The following is a 17,603-nucleotide window of genomic DNA, read 5'->3' as shown; positions in this document are numbered from 1 at the left end:
ATTGTTTTTATGATTTCATATGTTTGTAGTCCGTAGCTGGTGAAGAAGTTGAACAAATGATTTCTGCTTCTGCGGCTGATGTTCCCCGACACTGATTCATGGTTTCCATATTTTACCATTTTAAGCTTAAGCACTGTTGGCATGTTTGACCGTGTTGTTAATCTTTTTTTTTCTTTTGAAAAAGAAAAACCTGTTTATCCTAAGACAGTAAAGCTTCTATGTCGTGTTGGAAATGCTGTAATTGTTGAGAATATTGACTAAAATCTCATAAGAGATTTATTTGAGATTTATCAGATATTGCTTGATGGATAAGAGGACTTACAAAAGAAGAATTCTAAGAGAAAGAGTATTCTTAATAGGTAAGTTTGACTTGCAAGAGAATAATTCTAAAAGAAAAGGGATTCTTAATAGGTAAGTTTGACTTACAAGAGAAGAATTCTAAGAGGAGAGGGATTTTTAATGGGTAAGTTTGTATGGTTATAAATAGGTGAAGTCTTTACAGAGTTAGGAATGAGAAAAAGATGTAAGAGAGTTGTAGGGTTTATGGGATAGACAACTCATAGGAGTATTGAGGCTTTACGTCTTGTGAGTGTGTATGTTTATTTGTGAGTGGACTAGAGGAGACTAGAGGATCTACATAGGTATGATGTATGAGAGCATATGGGTATGTGTTTAGTTATGTTGAAAGGGTGCACAAAAGTTTGGGTTTGTGTTTGTTTGGGTTTAGAATACTCCATAAGACTAGAGGAGATTGAGAATGTCTTATGAGTATTGATTGTTGAGTGAGGATGATGATTTGATGTATGTTTGTAATTCTCTACAACTAGTGAATCTTATTTTTCATCCGTAGATGTAGGTCAGTTAGACTGAACCACGTTAAATTGTTGTCTCTTGTGTGTTTGATTTATTGTTTGATTTTGCTTTCGCTGTGTGTGATTGGATTAGAGGCTTTTAACCCAATAAATGGTATCAGAGCTGTGGTGATCCCCAACAAGTGGTATCAGAGCTGAAGATTCGAAACGTGAGAAGAGTTAAAGATTCAAGATGTGAAAAGAGCCGATGATTCGAGACATGAGAATAGTTGACAGTTCGAGATATGAGAAGAGCTTGGTTTGAGACATGGGAAGAAGTAAGCTTAAAGGAGCTCGATTCAAGAGAAGAGTTCGAGTTTAAGATTGAGGATTGGTTTATACGAAGCGTGAAGACACAAGAGAAGATGATTGTGAGACTTTCATTACAGGTAGAGCCAAGCATGTCTAGTATGAAGACAGATGATTAATGAAATTTGAGTCAATGTGGAGATTGTTGGGAATATTGACTCAAATCCTATAAGAGATTTGTTAGAGATTTGTTTGAGATTTGTCAGATATTGCTTGATGGACAAGAAGACTTGCAAAAGAAAAATTCTAAGAGAAAGATGATTCTTAATAGGTAAGTTTGACTTGCAAGAGAAGAATTCTAAAAGAAAAGGGATTCTTAATAGGCAAGTTTGACTTATAGGAGAATAATTCTAAGAGGAAAGAGATTCTTAATGGGCAAATTTATATAGTTATAAATAGGTGAAGTCTCTACAGGGTTAGGTATGAGAAAAAGATGTAAGAGAGTTGTAAGGTTTTATGGGATAGACAACTGATAGGAGTATTGAGGCTCTACATCTTATGGGTATGTATGTTTGTTTGTGAGTGGACTAGAAGAGACTAGAGGGTCCACATAGGTATGATGTATGGGAGCATATGAGCATGTGTTTGGTTATATTGAAAGGGTGCACAAGAGTTTGGATTTATGTTTGTTTGGGTTTAGAATACTCCATAAGACTATAGGAGAATGAGAGTATTTTATGAGTATTGATTGTTGAGTGAGGTTGATGATTTGATGTATGTTTATAATTCTCTATAACTAGTGGATCTTGTTTTTCATTCGTGGATGTAAGTCAGTTGGATTGAACCACGTTAAATTATTGTCTCTTGTGTGTTTGATTTATTGTTTGATTTTTTTTCGCTGTGTGTGATTGGATTAGAGGCTTTTAATCCAACAGTAATTCCTCGATCAAATCAAAGATCTGCTAGTAATAGCATAGCATTATAGGAATAAAGACTGTTGTCAAGCCATTTCTGAATTTGAACAAAGCTTGAGCGTGCAAAATGTGAGTTTTCACCTAACTTCCATGACGAAAAAGTGGCAGGAAAGAGACAGGAAAAGCCTATGAGGTTCACTGGACAGGAAAGAGTTTGGGTTTATGTTTGTTTGAGTTTAGAATACTCTATAAGACTATAGGAGAATGAGAGTATCTTATGAGTATTGATTGTTGAGTGAGGTTAATGATTTGATGTATGTTTGTAATTCTCTATAACTAGTGGATCTTATTTTTCATCCGTAGATGTAAGTTAATTGGATTGAACCACGTTAAATTATTGTCTCTTATGTATTTAATTTATTGTTTGATTTTTTTTTCGCTATGTGTGATTGGATTGGAGGCTTTTAATCCAACAGTAATTTCTTGATCAAATCAAAGATCTGCTAGTAATAGCGTAGCATTATAGGAATAAAGACTGTTGTCAAGCCATTTCTGAATTTGAACAAAGCTTGAGCGTGCAAAATGTGAGCTTTCACCTAACTTTCATGACGAAAAAGTGGCAGGAAAAAGACAGGAAAAGCCTATGAGGTTCACTGGACAGGAAAGAGTTTGAGTTTATGTTTGTTTGGGTTTAGAATACTCCATAAGACTATAAGAGAATGAGAGTATCTTATGAGTATTGATTGTTGAGTGAGGTTAATGATTTGATGTATGTTTGTAATTTTCTATAACTAATGGATCTTATTTTTCATCCGTGAATGTAAATCAGTTGAATCGAATCACGTTAAATTATTATTTCTTGTGTATTTGATTTATTATTTGATTTTTTTTTACTATGTGTGATTGGATTAAAAGCTTTTAATCTAACAATAATTTCTTGATCAAATCAAAAATCTGCTAGTAATAGCGTAGCATTATAGGAATAAAGACTGTTGTCAAGCCATTTCTGAATTTGAACAAAGCTTAAGCGTGCAAAATGTGAGCTTTCACCTAACTTCCATGACGAAAAAGTGGCAGGAAAGGGACAGGAAAAGCCTATGAGGTTCACTGGTTCAAGCCCTATGATAGGGGGTTTCCTGTTAACTTGGGCAAGCCATCGTCTTTGACTACTGAGAGAGAGAGCTCGAAGATTGGATCAGAAATATCCCATGTTTAATTGTTTTGGCATCTAGGGAGCAAAAAGTCCGAAAGGAATCAAATCGAAGTAGATTGTTGTATTATATAGTCTCTATCACATTCCCTTTCCTCTAATGGCCAGTCAAAATCAAATTTTCTGGCTTCATACAAGGGGAGCTGGTGGTCTAAAGTTATTACCGACAGTCACTGGTCACCCAAAATTGTTACCAAAAACATAAGACAAGAAAATGGAATCCAACACCGTTTGATTTGTTGAAAATAACTACGATTCGTTTAAAATTGATTATATATTGTTTAGATATGAAAAAAAAATATATAAAATTTTATGAGATAAACATCTCGTAAGATTAAAAGAAATTAAAAATATTTTTATAAGTATATATATTTAAATGTACAATAAAAAAATTTACATAAATATAATGTGTTACGTATGTATCTGTTTATTTGAATTAAATATTTTATAAAATTAAAAAAAAATTAAAAAAAATCTATCGATATTACTAATGAATAATGATTGATATGATATGATATATTTATAATTTTTTATAATTAATAAATCTTTTTTTTTATTTGTAAATATCGATCAATTGGATTAAATAATGTAAAATTATTATTTTTTGAATAATAAATTGATTAGTTTAATTTAGTTTCTTTAAAATATTTAATTGAATTGTGGTTTTTTTAACATAATAACTTGTATGAGAGCTGCTTTGATCCTAACACAATTGACCCATTCGATTCTGATTTGAGTATTTCACATACTCAACGGAATTGCCTAGCTTGGTTCTTGCTGTTGCTGTAGAATTTCCTTTTTCTATTAAATCAAGACAGATTCGTCTACTCTTCTGATAATAGAAGTTGAACACTCAATCCCTTACCCGATTCATCAATTTTAAACCATTTAATGAAGTAATTTGCTGTCTGCCTGCTTCCCTACTTGCCAAAGATAACAAATCAACAACATAGTTTCATCAAGAAGAAGATAGAAAACAGTTTTTACGCTCAATGGATCAAACTTACATGAAAAAAGTTACAAGATCTCAAATTTTTTTTTTTTTTTTACAAAAGAAGCTCCAGTCCGGCAATTGAAGAAAATATTACAAATGTTGAAATTTGAACTCTAAATTTGTTAAATGCCATTGTATGAGCTACCTGAACTAAGTTCCTGAGTTCATATTTCAATTTAATTGTAGCAGATATATATTGATATTGAAGTATAAAATGCCTAACAACAATAGTTAAAATCCTTAAGCCTGCATTACAAGGGTATCCTAAGTTGCATCATAATGAAGGAACCATTATGATTATAACTTGAGATCAAGATCTCTTGGTGCTTCTTTTGATGATTGGCCTTCCTCATGAGATGACTTGCTTTTATCAAGTTTAGGTGGAGTAGGCGATCCTCGTAGGTTGTTAACTTGGTATGGTGCTCTTGCGGCTGCCCTGAAAACGAAGCCAAGGATCAATTTAGAGAAGAACAAGATTAAATCTGCACCCAGGCCCTTGATCCAGCGTTCCAACAACAACCGAGAAGGATAGGCTATCTAGATCCTAAATTCAATTTTTATAAAGCCTATATCTGGTGTTTGATGGATCAAAGGAAAAATATAAATCGTTAATCTCTCCTTTTGTAGTCGAGAAAAAAAGTCAGCAATATAAGGGCATTGGTTTTGTTTCCTTTGATAAAATTAATAAATTCGTCCACAGTTTCATATATATTAAGCGGACACCTTGGAAAAAAAATCCTGAATCTACTACAGTTTCCGAGGAACTGGGGAAACTAAACATGTTTCTGTGAAGCTTAGCTTAAAAAAATTTTCTAATGCTGGAAAAACTTTCGTACCTATCTTTTCTCTTCTCGAAGAACTTGTGAAGTGAATTTCTTCTTGCAATTCGCAAATCTGTAGAGAACCAAGAAATGCAAACAAATTAGAATTGGTCTTTAATGGTTAAAAGCTTTCAATATTTTCAACAGCAACTTCCACGATTTGGTTCAAGGCCACATATTAATTACCTGAACCACCATATTGACGCCGCTCAACGGAAGGATCTTGAGCAGGGCTATTTGCGGTAGTGGAGGCTATGTTCAGGTCAGGAATATCAGAATTGCTAGAATCAATTTTGTGTATGTTAGAATTTACTTTTTCCATGCCAGAAACAACACCATTACATGCTCTTGGGCATACTTGGCTAGCTATGGCCGTGATCTCCTTGAGCTTGTCTGCTGGAAAGTCATTATATACTAGCACTTGGCCGCCGAAAAATATGGTCAGCTGGGAATTCTTTGGTTCCACCATTGTTGGTTTTCTAAACCAACAAAAACAATATTCTCAGTATATATGTTTTTTAAACAATTTCAGACAAGTGAAGAATGAACATTGGGAATGGAAAAACTGGAGAGAAAATTGATAAAAAATCTTTAAAAACATATTGCTTCCAATTTTAGTAAAAATAGTGAAACACAGTAAAACATTTTTAAAAGATTGGGTATGTAAAAGATCAATATGAGGGGCACCTGAATATCCTGTGATATTAATGAATTATAAGATGCATACCTGATATCTGTCTTGTTAGTGATATCTTGCTTGTAACTGGAGGAACCAAAACTGCCAATCCCTGGAAAGAAATCAGATGATTTCACATTTGATGTTGATGCCACAATATTTGGTCTTGAACTCTGAAAAGAATTATCCATATTGGGCAAAAAGTTCATTGCCGTTGCTTTTTGCCTGAAAGTTTCAAGCCCTGCAACATCAACAAACAAAGAATATAAAGCACCTTCTTTTTCGTAAATCCAAGAACTTTTCTTTCCAATAGCATCCACAGGAAAAAGAAAATCTTCATGCTCATCACCTCCGACAAAAGCCAAATTAAAGCTCAGAATTTTACTACAATCCTTTCTTCAGGCAACTAATACAGAAGCCTAGAAATTAAGAAAGCGAACGGGTACCTTTAGCTTCAGTTTTTGAAGTCATTCCAACGCTGATATCTCCAAGATTTCTTTTTTCTTTCAAGTACTGGCTGAGTAGGTTGACAAAACTTGCTCTGTCAGGAGCCTTACCGGACTTTTGGCCTGAACTGGACATTGCTTCCTTTTTTTTCTTCTCTTGTTGTCTGAAATCTCTCAAGTTTCCTGCAAAAGCTGAATGAAGCAACAGTCAAAGATAAAATCTAGTGAAACATCAAGTTTCAGGGTCTTATCTAAGTTTTTTGTCACTTTGAGAGTGATAGAGGATGATATAGGAAAGATTATAAGGGGAAAGCAGGTTTCTCCAAATACCACCACGGTCTCTGAACCTGATTAACTCTGAGCTGTTCTGGTTTCTTTACGGAATTATTACAAAAATAATTAATTATTTTATTTAAAGCACGTTTTTTTCGCATTAGGAAAAAAGTTGAAGGGAGAGAAACTACTTCTAGTATAATAATCCTGAAGACAGTAGTGGAGGAGCAAGAACAGTCATGTTGGATCTTTCCTTGCAATTGCCCACCTCACTTTTTTTCCATGGCTGCCCTTCGGCTGTGGTTATGTGGACCAAGTCTTCTGCTCAACAAACCTTAAAATTCATAAATAAGGGAAGAACAGCAAATTCTGTGGTCCAAGTCAAATGGTTTCGGGTTGTCAAGGTTTTTGGTCACATTTTTCATGCCAAGAAGGAAAAACATTAAATTCGGGTCTTATCATGTGTATTAGAATATGATTAAATTTAATGTGCTCTTTTAAATGAGTTGCCATATTTGAGATTTTGCATTTATGCATTCAATTCTAGTAAATTTAAATTTAAATTTAATTAATTTATGTAATTATTTTTAAAATGACAAATAACATGAATGAGATTTAAATCACCATACTTACCATCATTTTTCTATCACTAAATTGTGATTTAAAAAAAAAAAGATTAATTTTGTTTATAAGGTTAACATTTTTATGAATAAAGTTAGAATTATGATCCATTTCTGCATGGAATAATCTCACATTTTTTTCGTCCTTCATACAAATGTTAAAACATTTAACCTGTCTAAAAAGAGTACTAATAAAAATGACATCCAACCTCTTTACCTTAAATATTTTCCCTTTAAACCTTTTTTTTTTTTTTTTTTTTACAAATGGGTGGGGAAGAGAAGCAACATGATTATGGATATTAATACATAATCATATTAGAGTTTAGTTATTCTTTCATGACTAGGATACGTGGGATTTGAATCTTAAAAAGAAAAAAAAAAAAAACTCTTTTTTTTTTTTATATTACCTTGAAATACACTTTGGTTCATTGAATAATTGTTTTTGTGTAACTACGCTGCACATGAACATTTGACTTAATAAACATATATATTTTGGGTTAAAAAAACTAAATTCAAAACTTTTAAATCTTAAATTTAAATAGAAAATTTATTATGCTTTTAGGCTCTAGCAAAAACTTTTAATATGTATTGAATTTAAAATTTAATTTTGTTGATTTATACAATCATTTTTATAAGATATGATTTTCATAATTCAAATATTAAAATTTATAATCTCTTTTTTTATTATTGGATTATAGTGTGTTTTGTAAAAAAATTAAAAAAAAAACTAGGAAATCCCATTAAAAATTGGCTTAATCTTGGAGAACATTTACAAAGTGGTTGGTGGAAATGTTGAACACGAGAAAAAAAAAAAAAAAAAAAAAAACCAGACGATTCAAAATTTTGACTTATAATGCAAATTAGGATGGGAATTTAAAGACATCTTCTAGCTTCTACATTCAATAAAGGAAACTGATGGCGGAAGGGAGACAAAATTTTAGGTAGAGTTCTTTCAATAAAATTTATATTTTTTTATTGAAAATGAAAACTATTAAATTGATAAAAATTTAAATAAAACCGAACATATGTCCTTTTTTATTTTATGAAATTTCTAACTTATTCTTAAACTTCATTGTCTTATTATATACCTAATTGAAAAGGTCGTATCCAAACTCTCTTAAATTCATAATTTTTAAATATAAATTTTAATAACATATTAATTTAATTAAGAGATAATCAACAATATAATTTTTTTTAGGTACAACTTAGGTCGTTTTATCCCAACTAGTTGTAAGAATGACCCAAATTTTGCTTCATAATAATTTTATGAAAAAAATATTTCATATTAATAAATTGGGAAAATAATTAAACCTTTCTTCCTTTTAGACATTACATGAAATTTCTTTATATATATATATAGAGAGAGAGAGAGATGAATCATGAGATTTAAAATTTGATTGTTAATTATTTATTTTTCGAAGCATGATATTTTTGTGACTAAGAAGATTAAAGTAGATACGTTATTAATTAATAAATAAATATACTATATGTTTATAAATGAAAGGGTACTTTGGTAATTACAAGCAATTAGGGGTGCCTACTGGTGACTTCGCAAGACACGGACGGAGTAAGGCACTTTTTTGACAGTAATTTGTTTGGTGGAGTCAAGTGTCGACGGAGGCAGACAGCCACGTGGGCCCCACGGGTATTAATTTCTTACGTTACTTGTTTTCTGCAGAGCGTAATACAGCACGTGATAAAAATTATCATTTAGATATGTAGAGATTCGCACATTTACTTACCCTAAAATATTAAAATTTATATATTTTTATAATATTTTATATCATAATTTTATCACATAATTTTTATTAAGACGAAAAAACGAAATATATTTTTTTGATTTTATTAAATTTATGTATAATTATTATTAAAAATTTAAATTTTTTAAAATTTAAATTTTTTAAATTATTTTTATTTTATATCATTATATCATATTTTAAATTATCAAATAATCTTATATCTCGATTCAAAAAACTAGAGACTATTTGTTCAATATAATTTTTTTCTTTTTTTAGATAATAATAAGATAATATTTTTATATAGTTTTAATTCATCATTAAATTAAAATTTTAATATTTTATCAATAAATAACTCAATTCTTAATAAGATAGTACTTACTATTATCATATATAATCTACATTTATGTATATCTAACTAAATTGTTAATTTATTTCATGTTGTGAGTTTATAAAAATTAATTAAATTTCAACAATTTTGAACAAAAAAAATAGTTTATACAATTGCATATGTAAACTAATATGTAATAATATAAATAGTAAAGATAGGCACATATTATTTTTTTAATTAATTATTAAGATTTAAAGTTTCGTGTTTTACATATCATTGATTTGTTTTATCAATTTGGAGCACACAACTAAAATTTATTTCTTAGAGATTCCTTGTAGCCAATTTACATGTTTGGTATGTCCACTATACCTAAACAAGAGAGGAAAATTTTATTTTTTAATTGTGATAAAAAAAAAGAGTATTTCACCTATAATTTTATAATTATTTAATTATAATAAAAAAAACTATGTAAAAATTTATTACTTATAGATATGAATTTTATATAATACTTTGATAAATTTTATATAATTTTAAATTAATAAATTATAATATAATTATTATATTTAATATAATCGCTAATAAAATGGAGGAATCCAGGTCAAATGTGGACGGGATTGCAGATTGGCAATGAAGAGTTGTTTCCAAACCAAAAACCTTTAAAAATAGAATTAGGTAGGTCAGAATGTGATTGTAATACGGTGAGAGAATGAGGCAAAAATCAATTGTAAATTTCTTAATTTAAAACAAACAGAAGGGACCAAGAAAAGACGTTTCAACAGAGCATATATATTTTCTTTGAAATAAAAAAGAAAACTCAATGAAAAATATTCGTTTCCAAAGAGAGGACCCATAAAATTTCTCTAATTTCTCGACTGTCAAATCTATAAAATAATTCGTATTTAATAAATTTTAATTTACTTAATTTAATGAAATATAATTTTTTTAAAACTGAATATGGAGCTGGATAACATTAAATTCTTTTTAAAGATAGATTTGAGTTTAAGTCGAATTTTAAGTGATATTGTCTTACGAGATTTGAATATATATAAAAATATTTTTTATTATTTATTTAATTTTTTTATTTATATATATGTTTTAAATTATTATTTAATAATTTATTTAAGATATTAATTTAAAATTTTATATTTATATATAATTAAAATATAATTTATGCTTAAAAATTAATATTTTATGATATCATGTTAAATTAAAGTTATTAAATTAATTTTAAGTCAAATTAAATTAATTACGTTTTATAAATATACAAATTAGATCAAATTTAATATTAAAAATATTTTAATATAAATCAAATTAAATAAATTATAAATTTAAAAAATTAAACCAAATAAAAATTTATATCGATCTAATCCATTTATATCTCAAGTCTGATTCATAGTTGAGACAAAAGCACAAAGTCCTTGTTGCAACATGTTTTCCTTTGTTTTAGTTGTACCACTCGGTATTTGTTACAAAAAAAATAATAAAATTGAAAGAATACATATTTAGTTGAAAACTCAGGAAAATTTTGGATCGAAAGCTACATTATAAAATGATTAGATCATAATATTGAAATATGATTATAAAATTAAAAAATTTGAATTTAAATTTTGATAAACATTAAATTTAAGAAAAACCCTTTACTTCTTCGAGGCTTATCACATCCAATGTTTCTTGTAAATCTTGACTCACCCAAATTATCGTTTTAAATGAATATCATATATTGATGAACGAGGTTTTGATCAAATGATAATTAATTAATTATAATAATAGAGATTTTATATCAAAATTTTGGTTTTTTATAATTTATTACTTCCTTAAAAATTGCTTTAGCCTAATAAAATAAAATACTTTATCAATTATTTTTTAAATAAATAACATAATTACTATTTTATAAAATACAAAAGAATAATATTATTTACGAAAATTCCAGCTTAATTAAGTGATACGGAGCACCTCAATTCTTTCATTATATAAATTATTTATGCTTTTTTTTTTGTAAAAAAATGGATAAAACAATATAGTATTCCATCTCTTAGATTAAAATGTAAATGTAAAAAAAAAATTATTACTATTATTGAATAGCATCAAAAGAAATTATTGGCGAAATTTGAAATTAAAATCATTTACATAGAAACAAATTAACAATTTTATCAATTCAACAACCTGGCTCTTTTGTTTGCATTAAAAATTTTTTGGTTACCCTTTTATAAAACTTGGGTTTTGGATATTGCTATTTTGTGAGTTCTGTGACTGTTTTTTTTTTTTTTTACAATGATCAAAAAAATATTTAAATTAAATTTCAATAATTATATAAGTTATTATTTTTTATAATTAATTAAATTTTTAAATATTTATTAAAGAAAAAATAGTTGACCGGTTTCATTCAATTAATTACTTAATTGAGAAAAATAGATGTATAAAAATTTATTTGGATAAAAACAAATATTTAAGAATTTAATTGATTCAAAATAAAAATTTTAAAATTTTATTGATTGTAATAAAATATAAAAACATTTTAAATAATTATTAAATATTTATTGAAGTTTTTTTTTTTCACTTATGCCCTTTTTTTAAGTGGTTCGGAGAGAGTAAGAGATAAATGACACTTGACAAGGGGGCTTCAGCCTTCGAAGAAACGGTCAAATAGGAAAGGATGAATGATCACACGATAATAATGTGCCAAAGCATATGGTTGATTTTTACAATATGTCTGGATGGAGTGGAGAGGGAGGAAAGGAAAGGAAAATAAAAAAATAATAGAAATAGAAAATTTTTTTGTTTGAATAAATTTTTAATTAAAAAAAAGGGTGAAAATTCAATAATTATTGTTTTTATTTGTAATTTTTATTTTTTTAATATCTCAATTTTTAAAAAAAATTAAAGAAAAAAAGTTGAAATTTTTTTATTTTTATAAAAAAATTATTATATTTATGAGTGCTCTAAAATTATAAACAATAAAAATTTATAATTAAAAAAATTATTATAATATATTTTTTATTTTTTATTCAAACAATAATTATTAAATTTTTTTAAATTTTTAATTATTCAAACAAGAAGTACATATATATATATTTAAAAAGAAAACTTTATTTTTATTTATATTTCTTTTTATTATCAATATTTATTCAAGGATTACGTTGGTGTGTATAGTCATCTGTTTACTCACATAAAATAAAATATTAATAATTTATGTATGTATAATTTATTTTATATAAAAATTTTATGTTATAGTTTATATTGATATAAAAATATAAAATATATTTTTAATATATTTTTATTTATTTTTTATTATTATATTATATATTATAATGTTTAAATTTTAGCAGTCGGATAGCTGCTAGCTAGTCAGGCAACGTTATTTTGAATGCGTATCGCATGTGCTCCAGTGCAACATGAACCCCCTCCCATCACATTAAAAAAAATAATAAAAAAAAAAAAATCAAAGTCTCTGAGGTGACTTTGATTTGAATTGAATTTTGATCAGATGAGATGCATCGGTGTGGAACTGCACTTTGGTTTCCATCAAGTATTATAGTTTTATTGACTCTCGTAACAGATAATATCTTTAACAATTTTTGCATTAATAGTGTTTATTCATTACATCAATAATAATGTCGATGAAGAAATTTTGTATCACTCTTCATCTAACACACAATTCACACCTTTGATTAGAAGGTTAGCGTCAGGAGGAAAATAATTTAATGTTCTAATAATTAAATATTAGACTGTAATTTTATAATAATTACATTTTCATCAAGATATCTTTTTCTTTAATGATAAAATCGTAAGGGTAAATTTTCAAACTCCTATAATAGGCGCAATCCAACAAATCTTTATTTCGACAGCGTTGATTTGTTGCATAAAGAAAATGTTATCATTCGTTTAGTTTAATTATAAGAAATTTGTAGCCATAAGTGCCAAGTAATTAGATGAAGAAATTTTCGATAATGGATTTTACCAGTAATCTGAGAAATATAGAAAGGAAAATGTTACCATTCATCTTATAACTTAATTATTAGAACAAAACAAAAGAGGATAAGAAATGTTTATGGATTAATCAATTCAAGTTAAGACAATGGCGAAGCGTCAGGTTTGAGTAAGCTTCAGGGATCAAACTTTACCAGCTTTTCGTATGGACTCTTGTAGTGAACTAAAAAAAAAAAAAAGGGTAAAAAAATTTTGAACTGGTTATTTTCAAGTAATGGTTGTTTGAAGTTGAAGAATCCCTTATTGTTAAATTATTAAAAAAAACCATAAATCATATGCATTCAACATGTAAATTACAAAAAAAAAAAAAGGGTTAGATTTTAAAACGGAATATATCAAATTTGGACCTAGTCGGCAGTGATGAAAGACAAAAAAAAAAAAAGAGAAAAAAATGAAATATCATGTTTTGTTGTCTTTAGATTTTAATCTCTTCTTTTGGATTCTTTACTTTTTTCTTTTATTATTTATCTTTATTTTTTATTAAAATTTTCTTTTATTTTGTTTTTTTATTTTCATTTCTTAGAAAAAACCAAAAAGGCATTTATAGATGGGAGCTTCACTGATTATTTTGCATGTATTTACGAAGTTGAAACTTAAATCAATTAATTTATATAATTATAAATAATATTTAATAAATTTGATATTTAAATTACAGTATTTATAAATTTATAAATTTTATATTTAAAATTTTGCATCTGCCATCACTTTTTTTTTTTTTTTAACTTTTAAATCGCGACTTCGCTTATTTAAAAAAAAAAAATTAAGTCCTTACTTGATCCAGTAAACAAGCTTAAAAAGCTAGCCCGAGACTGATTGTTGGGTCATAAATCCAATAACATCCTGAACAGACTACAAAGTGGTCCAATGATTGTGAATGTTGGGCAAAATCCAACTTTTTTTTACCTTCCTGCCCAATTGAAACCTACAGACTTGTTTACCTAACATAAACGAGATTAAAAATAATATTGATTTCTAGCTTTAATAAGACCAATTTAAAGAAAAAAATGTTGAATCTTAAACATTGCCTAAAAAAAAAATAGAATATGCCAAGATAATCCTAGAATCTTAAAATCTAAACAAATTGAGTAGAAAAGTGAAAACAAAAAAAGAAGGGAAGGCATCCCACTGTCGCCCTGAATCTGTTGATGCTGTAGTTTTTCTGTTTTCTTGTTTTTTAACTGCATGTGAATTCTACCCTTTTGTCAGGTCGGCACTATTTTGCTGCACAATTAAAGGCTGAAGCGTAAGTTTTGAGAGGTGATGATCATTCCAATCCATACATGTTAACGGTAATGACGGATTTTTCAAACTTGACTTGTTCAAAAAAAAAAAAAACAGACAAACCAAACGCAACAACAATCCAAGCCAATACGAAAAATTAGCACGACAATAGCACCCCACAATCATACTACTAAAAATACGTTGCCAAAAACCACCCTGAGGCCTCCAGTGTCCGGTTAAAGTAATGGCCGTGGCTTGGTTTTTCAGGCCATTTCTTTTGTTGTCATCTTTCTTGGTCCTGTTACCATTGACATTTTCGATATCAGATTCTGAGGCCTTGTTAAAGCTCAAGAAATCTTTTACCAATGCTAGTGCTCTCGATTCTTGGGTGCCCAGCTCGGCCCCTTGCGATGAAGAAAGACCTTGGAATGGACTGCTTTGTTATAATGGCATTGTTACGGGTTTGCGTCTTGAAGGAATGGGATTATCAGGAAATATTGATGTTGATGCTCTGGTTGGGATGAAAGGTTTGCGTTCTTTCAGTGTTATGAACAATTCTTTTACAGGCGTCATTCCTGAAATCAATCGTTTGGGTGCTTTGAAGGCTTTATTCTTGTCATGGAATCAGTTTTCAGGTGAAATTCCATCCGAGTATTTTTCCAAAATGAAATCACTCAAGAGAGTTTGGTTATCAAATAACAAATTTACAGGAAACATTCCATTTTCATTGGGTCGGTTGTCTCATCTCATTGACTTACATCTCGAAAGCAATCAATTTAGTGGACATATTCCTGCTTTTGATCACCCAACTTTGAAGTCTATCAATTTATCAAACAATGAACTTGAAGGAGAGATTCCTTCTAGTTTGTCAAAATTCAATGTAAAATCATTCTCGGGAAATCCAGGTCTTTGCGGAGAAAAAGTGAGCGTTGACTGTAGCAAGGGAGTTGAAGGATCTCCAGGACCAACGCCAACTGCAAACAACACTGATCCTCGACATGATAAAAATGTTTCCATAAAAATTATTGCTGCAATCATAGCGTTAGGATTGATACTACTTTCACTGGTTCTCTTCTTTGCATTTAGAAGTAGGAAAAATGAGCAACAGGACTGCAATGCGGTTGGAAGGGAAAGCTCAATCGAGGCTGTTGAGGTGCAGGTTTCGGTGCCAGCTAGAAGAGAAGTGGAAGTAAATAGCAGAAAGAGTGCAAGCTCTAGCCGTAGAGGGTCTAATCATGGAAAGGCCAGTGTTAGTACTGTAGCAGAACTAGTCATGGTAAATGATGAAAAGGGTGTTTTTAGGTTGCCAGATTTGATGAAGGCAGCAGCAGAAGTGCTCGGAAATGGAGCGCTGGGGTCTTCTTATAAGGCCATGATGGCTAATGGAGTAGCCGTGGTGGTGAAAAGGATGAGGGAGATGAATGCATTAGGGAAAGACGCGTTCGATGCAGAGGTTAAAAGGCTTGGAAAGCTACGACACGCCAACATTTTGACACCTTTAGCTTACCATTACCGGAAAGAGGAAAAACTTTTTGTCTATGAGTACCTTCCTAAAGGCAGTTTGCTTTACCAATTGCATGGTATGAAATTCTCTTCCCCTGAAGTTTACATCTTTTGCCTTTGTTTCTTATATTTATCTCAAATAGTTTTTCTATTTTCTTGCTTCAAAATAATTGCACAAATGCTCTCCAATCAGTTGGCGTTTTGAGCTCATTCAGCATTTTCTTTCCTATATATGCTAAGATTGGTGCACGCAATACTATAGCATCCATGGATTCTGATAAAAAAAAAAAATCTAATTCTCCAGGTGAGCATGGCACATCCCATGTTGAACTTGATTGGCCTGCCAGACTAAAGATTGTGCAAGGCATTGCCAAGGGACTAGATTATCTCCATACTGAACTTGCTTCTCTTGATGTGCCTCATGGCAATCTCAAATCAAGCAATGTTCTGCTCGGCCCTGATAATCATCCATTTCTCTCGGACTATGGATTTTGCCCATTCGTAAACATCGATGGGGTAGAAGCCCTGTTTGCTTCTAAAACCCCAGAAGCTATACAATATGGAACAGTATCTCCTAAAAGTGATGTATACTGCCTAGGAATTATCATTCTTGAGATCCTTTTAGGGAAATTCCCTTCTCAATATCTTAGCAATGGAAAAGATGGAACTGATATAGTCCAGTGGGTGGCATCTGCATTTTCAGAAGGGAGACAGGTTGAATTGCTTGATCCAGAGATTGCGGGCTGCCAAAATTCACTTGGCAGCATGGAGAAGCTCCTCCATATTGGCGGACTTTGCACTCAAAGTAATCCTGAGCAGCGATTAGACATGAAAGAAGCCATTAGAATGATAGAGGAGATACAAGTAGAAGGAGACATAGAGTCTCACTCTCAGACTAGAACGACGCAAGTCTTACCATCTCTTCGAGATGGATTCGCAGATGCACCAAATAGTAACTGATCTAGTTTCCGAGAATGAAATGTTTAGCAAGCAACAAGGAGACATGCAGGGGTCAGACGATGGAGCTGGGCGTCGTGATTTGATACTTTTGTCTTCGGCATCTCCTGGACAGCTACAAAGCAATCACGTGCACAACTATATGTAAAAGAGAAGTTTTGATTTTTTGATCTTGAAACATATCTGTACATAATTAATCTAAACGGAGAATGAGTTGCAGTGGCTTCTACAATGATCTATAGGCCCCTATTGTAGAAATTTTAGGTTGAAGTTAGAAACAAGAGTGAGAAGAACATGTTGAAATGTAACTTATAGCATTTTCCAATTTCTTTTAACCTATTGCCTTGTTTTAACTTTCCTGAAACATGTTTTATCAGCAATTCTATATTGTTTAAATAACAAAGTAAGGAACCATAAATGTGGATTGCAGAAACTAGTGTTATTGAAACTCCAACAAACAATTTGGAATAAGTGACACTGATCAGCATCAGACGGGAAATTTTAGAACCCTTTGAGACTTCCAAAGTTTCCAACTCATTGACAGATTAATTATTTCAGTCAACTGGTTTCTACCTCACATAGCTCAATACAGCTGGAGATTTCACAAAATGAATAGTTTAAATTGACCCCAATTTATGGACTCCAGAGCACGAACCTGGTATGCAACAATAAGCCTACCTTTGCACTAGAAATTCACATTAAATATTTGGACATTGTAAGTAATCCAAATTTCATTTAGTAACATCTTCCCAGGTTCCCATACTTGCACATTGAACCAGATCAATTAGAATTTTCAGCAGATGGCTTGGGTAAG

The 17,603-nt window shown here is 29.9% G+C and overlaps 2 protein-coding genes across 3 annotated transcripts; one reads left to right on the top strand and one right to left on the bottom strand.

Moving 5' to 3' along the window:
- Positions 1–4,177: 4,177 nt before the first annotated feature.
- On the bottom strand, positions 4,178–6,632 carry LOC111278585 (protein TIFY 11B-like). 2 transcript variants are annotated; one of them, XM_089764771.1, is made up of 6 exons: positions 6,492–6,632; positions 6,162–6,353; positions 5,767–5,956; positions 5,226–5,518; positions 5,055–5,112; positions 4,178–4,654 (listed from the first exon to the last, which is right to left on the bottom strand). In XM_089764771.1, the coding sequence occupies exons 2-6, from the start codon at positions 6,295–6,297 to the stop codon at positions 4,516–4,518; spliced, it is 816 nt and encodes a 271-aa protein (XP_089620897.1). In that variant the 5' UTR covers positions 6,298–6,353; positions 6,492–6,632; the 3' UTR covers positions 4,178–4,515. The 2 variants fall into 2 exon arrangements, with proteins under 2 accessions (XP_089620897.1, XP_022720924.1); XM_022865189.2 differs by having other exon boundaries at positions 6,162–6,599.
- Positions 6,633–14,436: 7,804 nt separating this feature from the next.
- On the top strand, positions 14,437–17,172 carry LOC111278744 (pollen receptor-like kinase 3). The gene is made up of 2 exons (XM_022865368.2): positions 14,437–15,909; positions 16,137–17,172. The coding sequence occupies exons 1-2, from the start codon at positions 14,574–14,576 to the stop codon at positions 16,790–16,792; spliced, it is 1,992 nt and encodes a 663-aa protein (XP_022721103.2). The 5' UTR covers positions 14,437–14,573; the 3' UTR covers positions 16,793–17,172.
- The last annotated feature ends 431 nt before the right edge of the window (positions 17,173–17,603 follow it).

Source organism: Durio zibethinus, chromosome 8 (genome assembly GCF_047325235.1).
Source record: "Durio zibethinus cultivar Kanyao isolate XHJ-2024 chromosome 8, ASM4732523v1, whole genome shotgun sequence".
NCBI lineage: Eukaryota > Viridiplantae > Streptophyta > Magnoliopsida > Malvales > Malvaceae > Durio > Durio zibethinus.
Note: the sequence above shows the minus strand (reverse complement) of the source record. Positions and strands in the feature narration are given on the sequence as shown.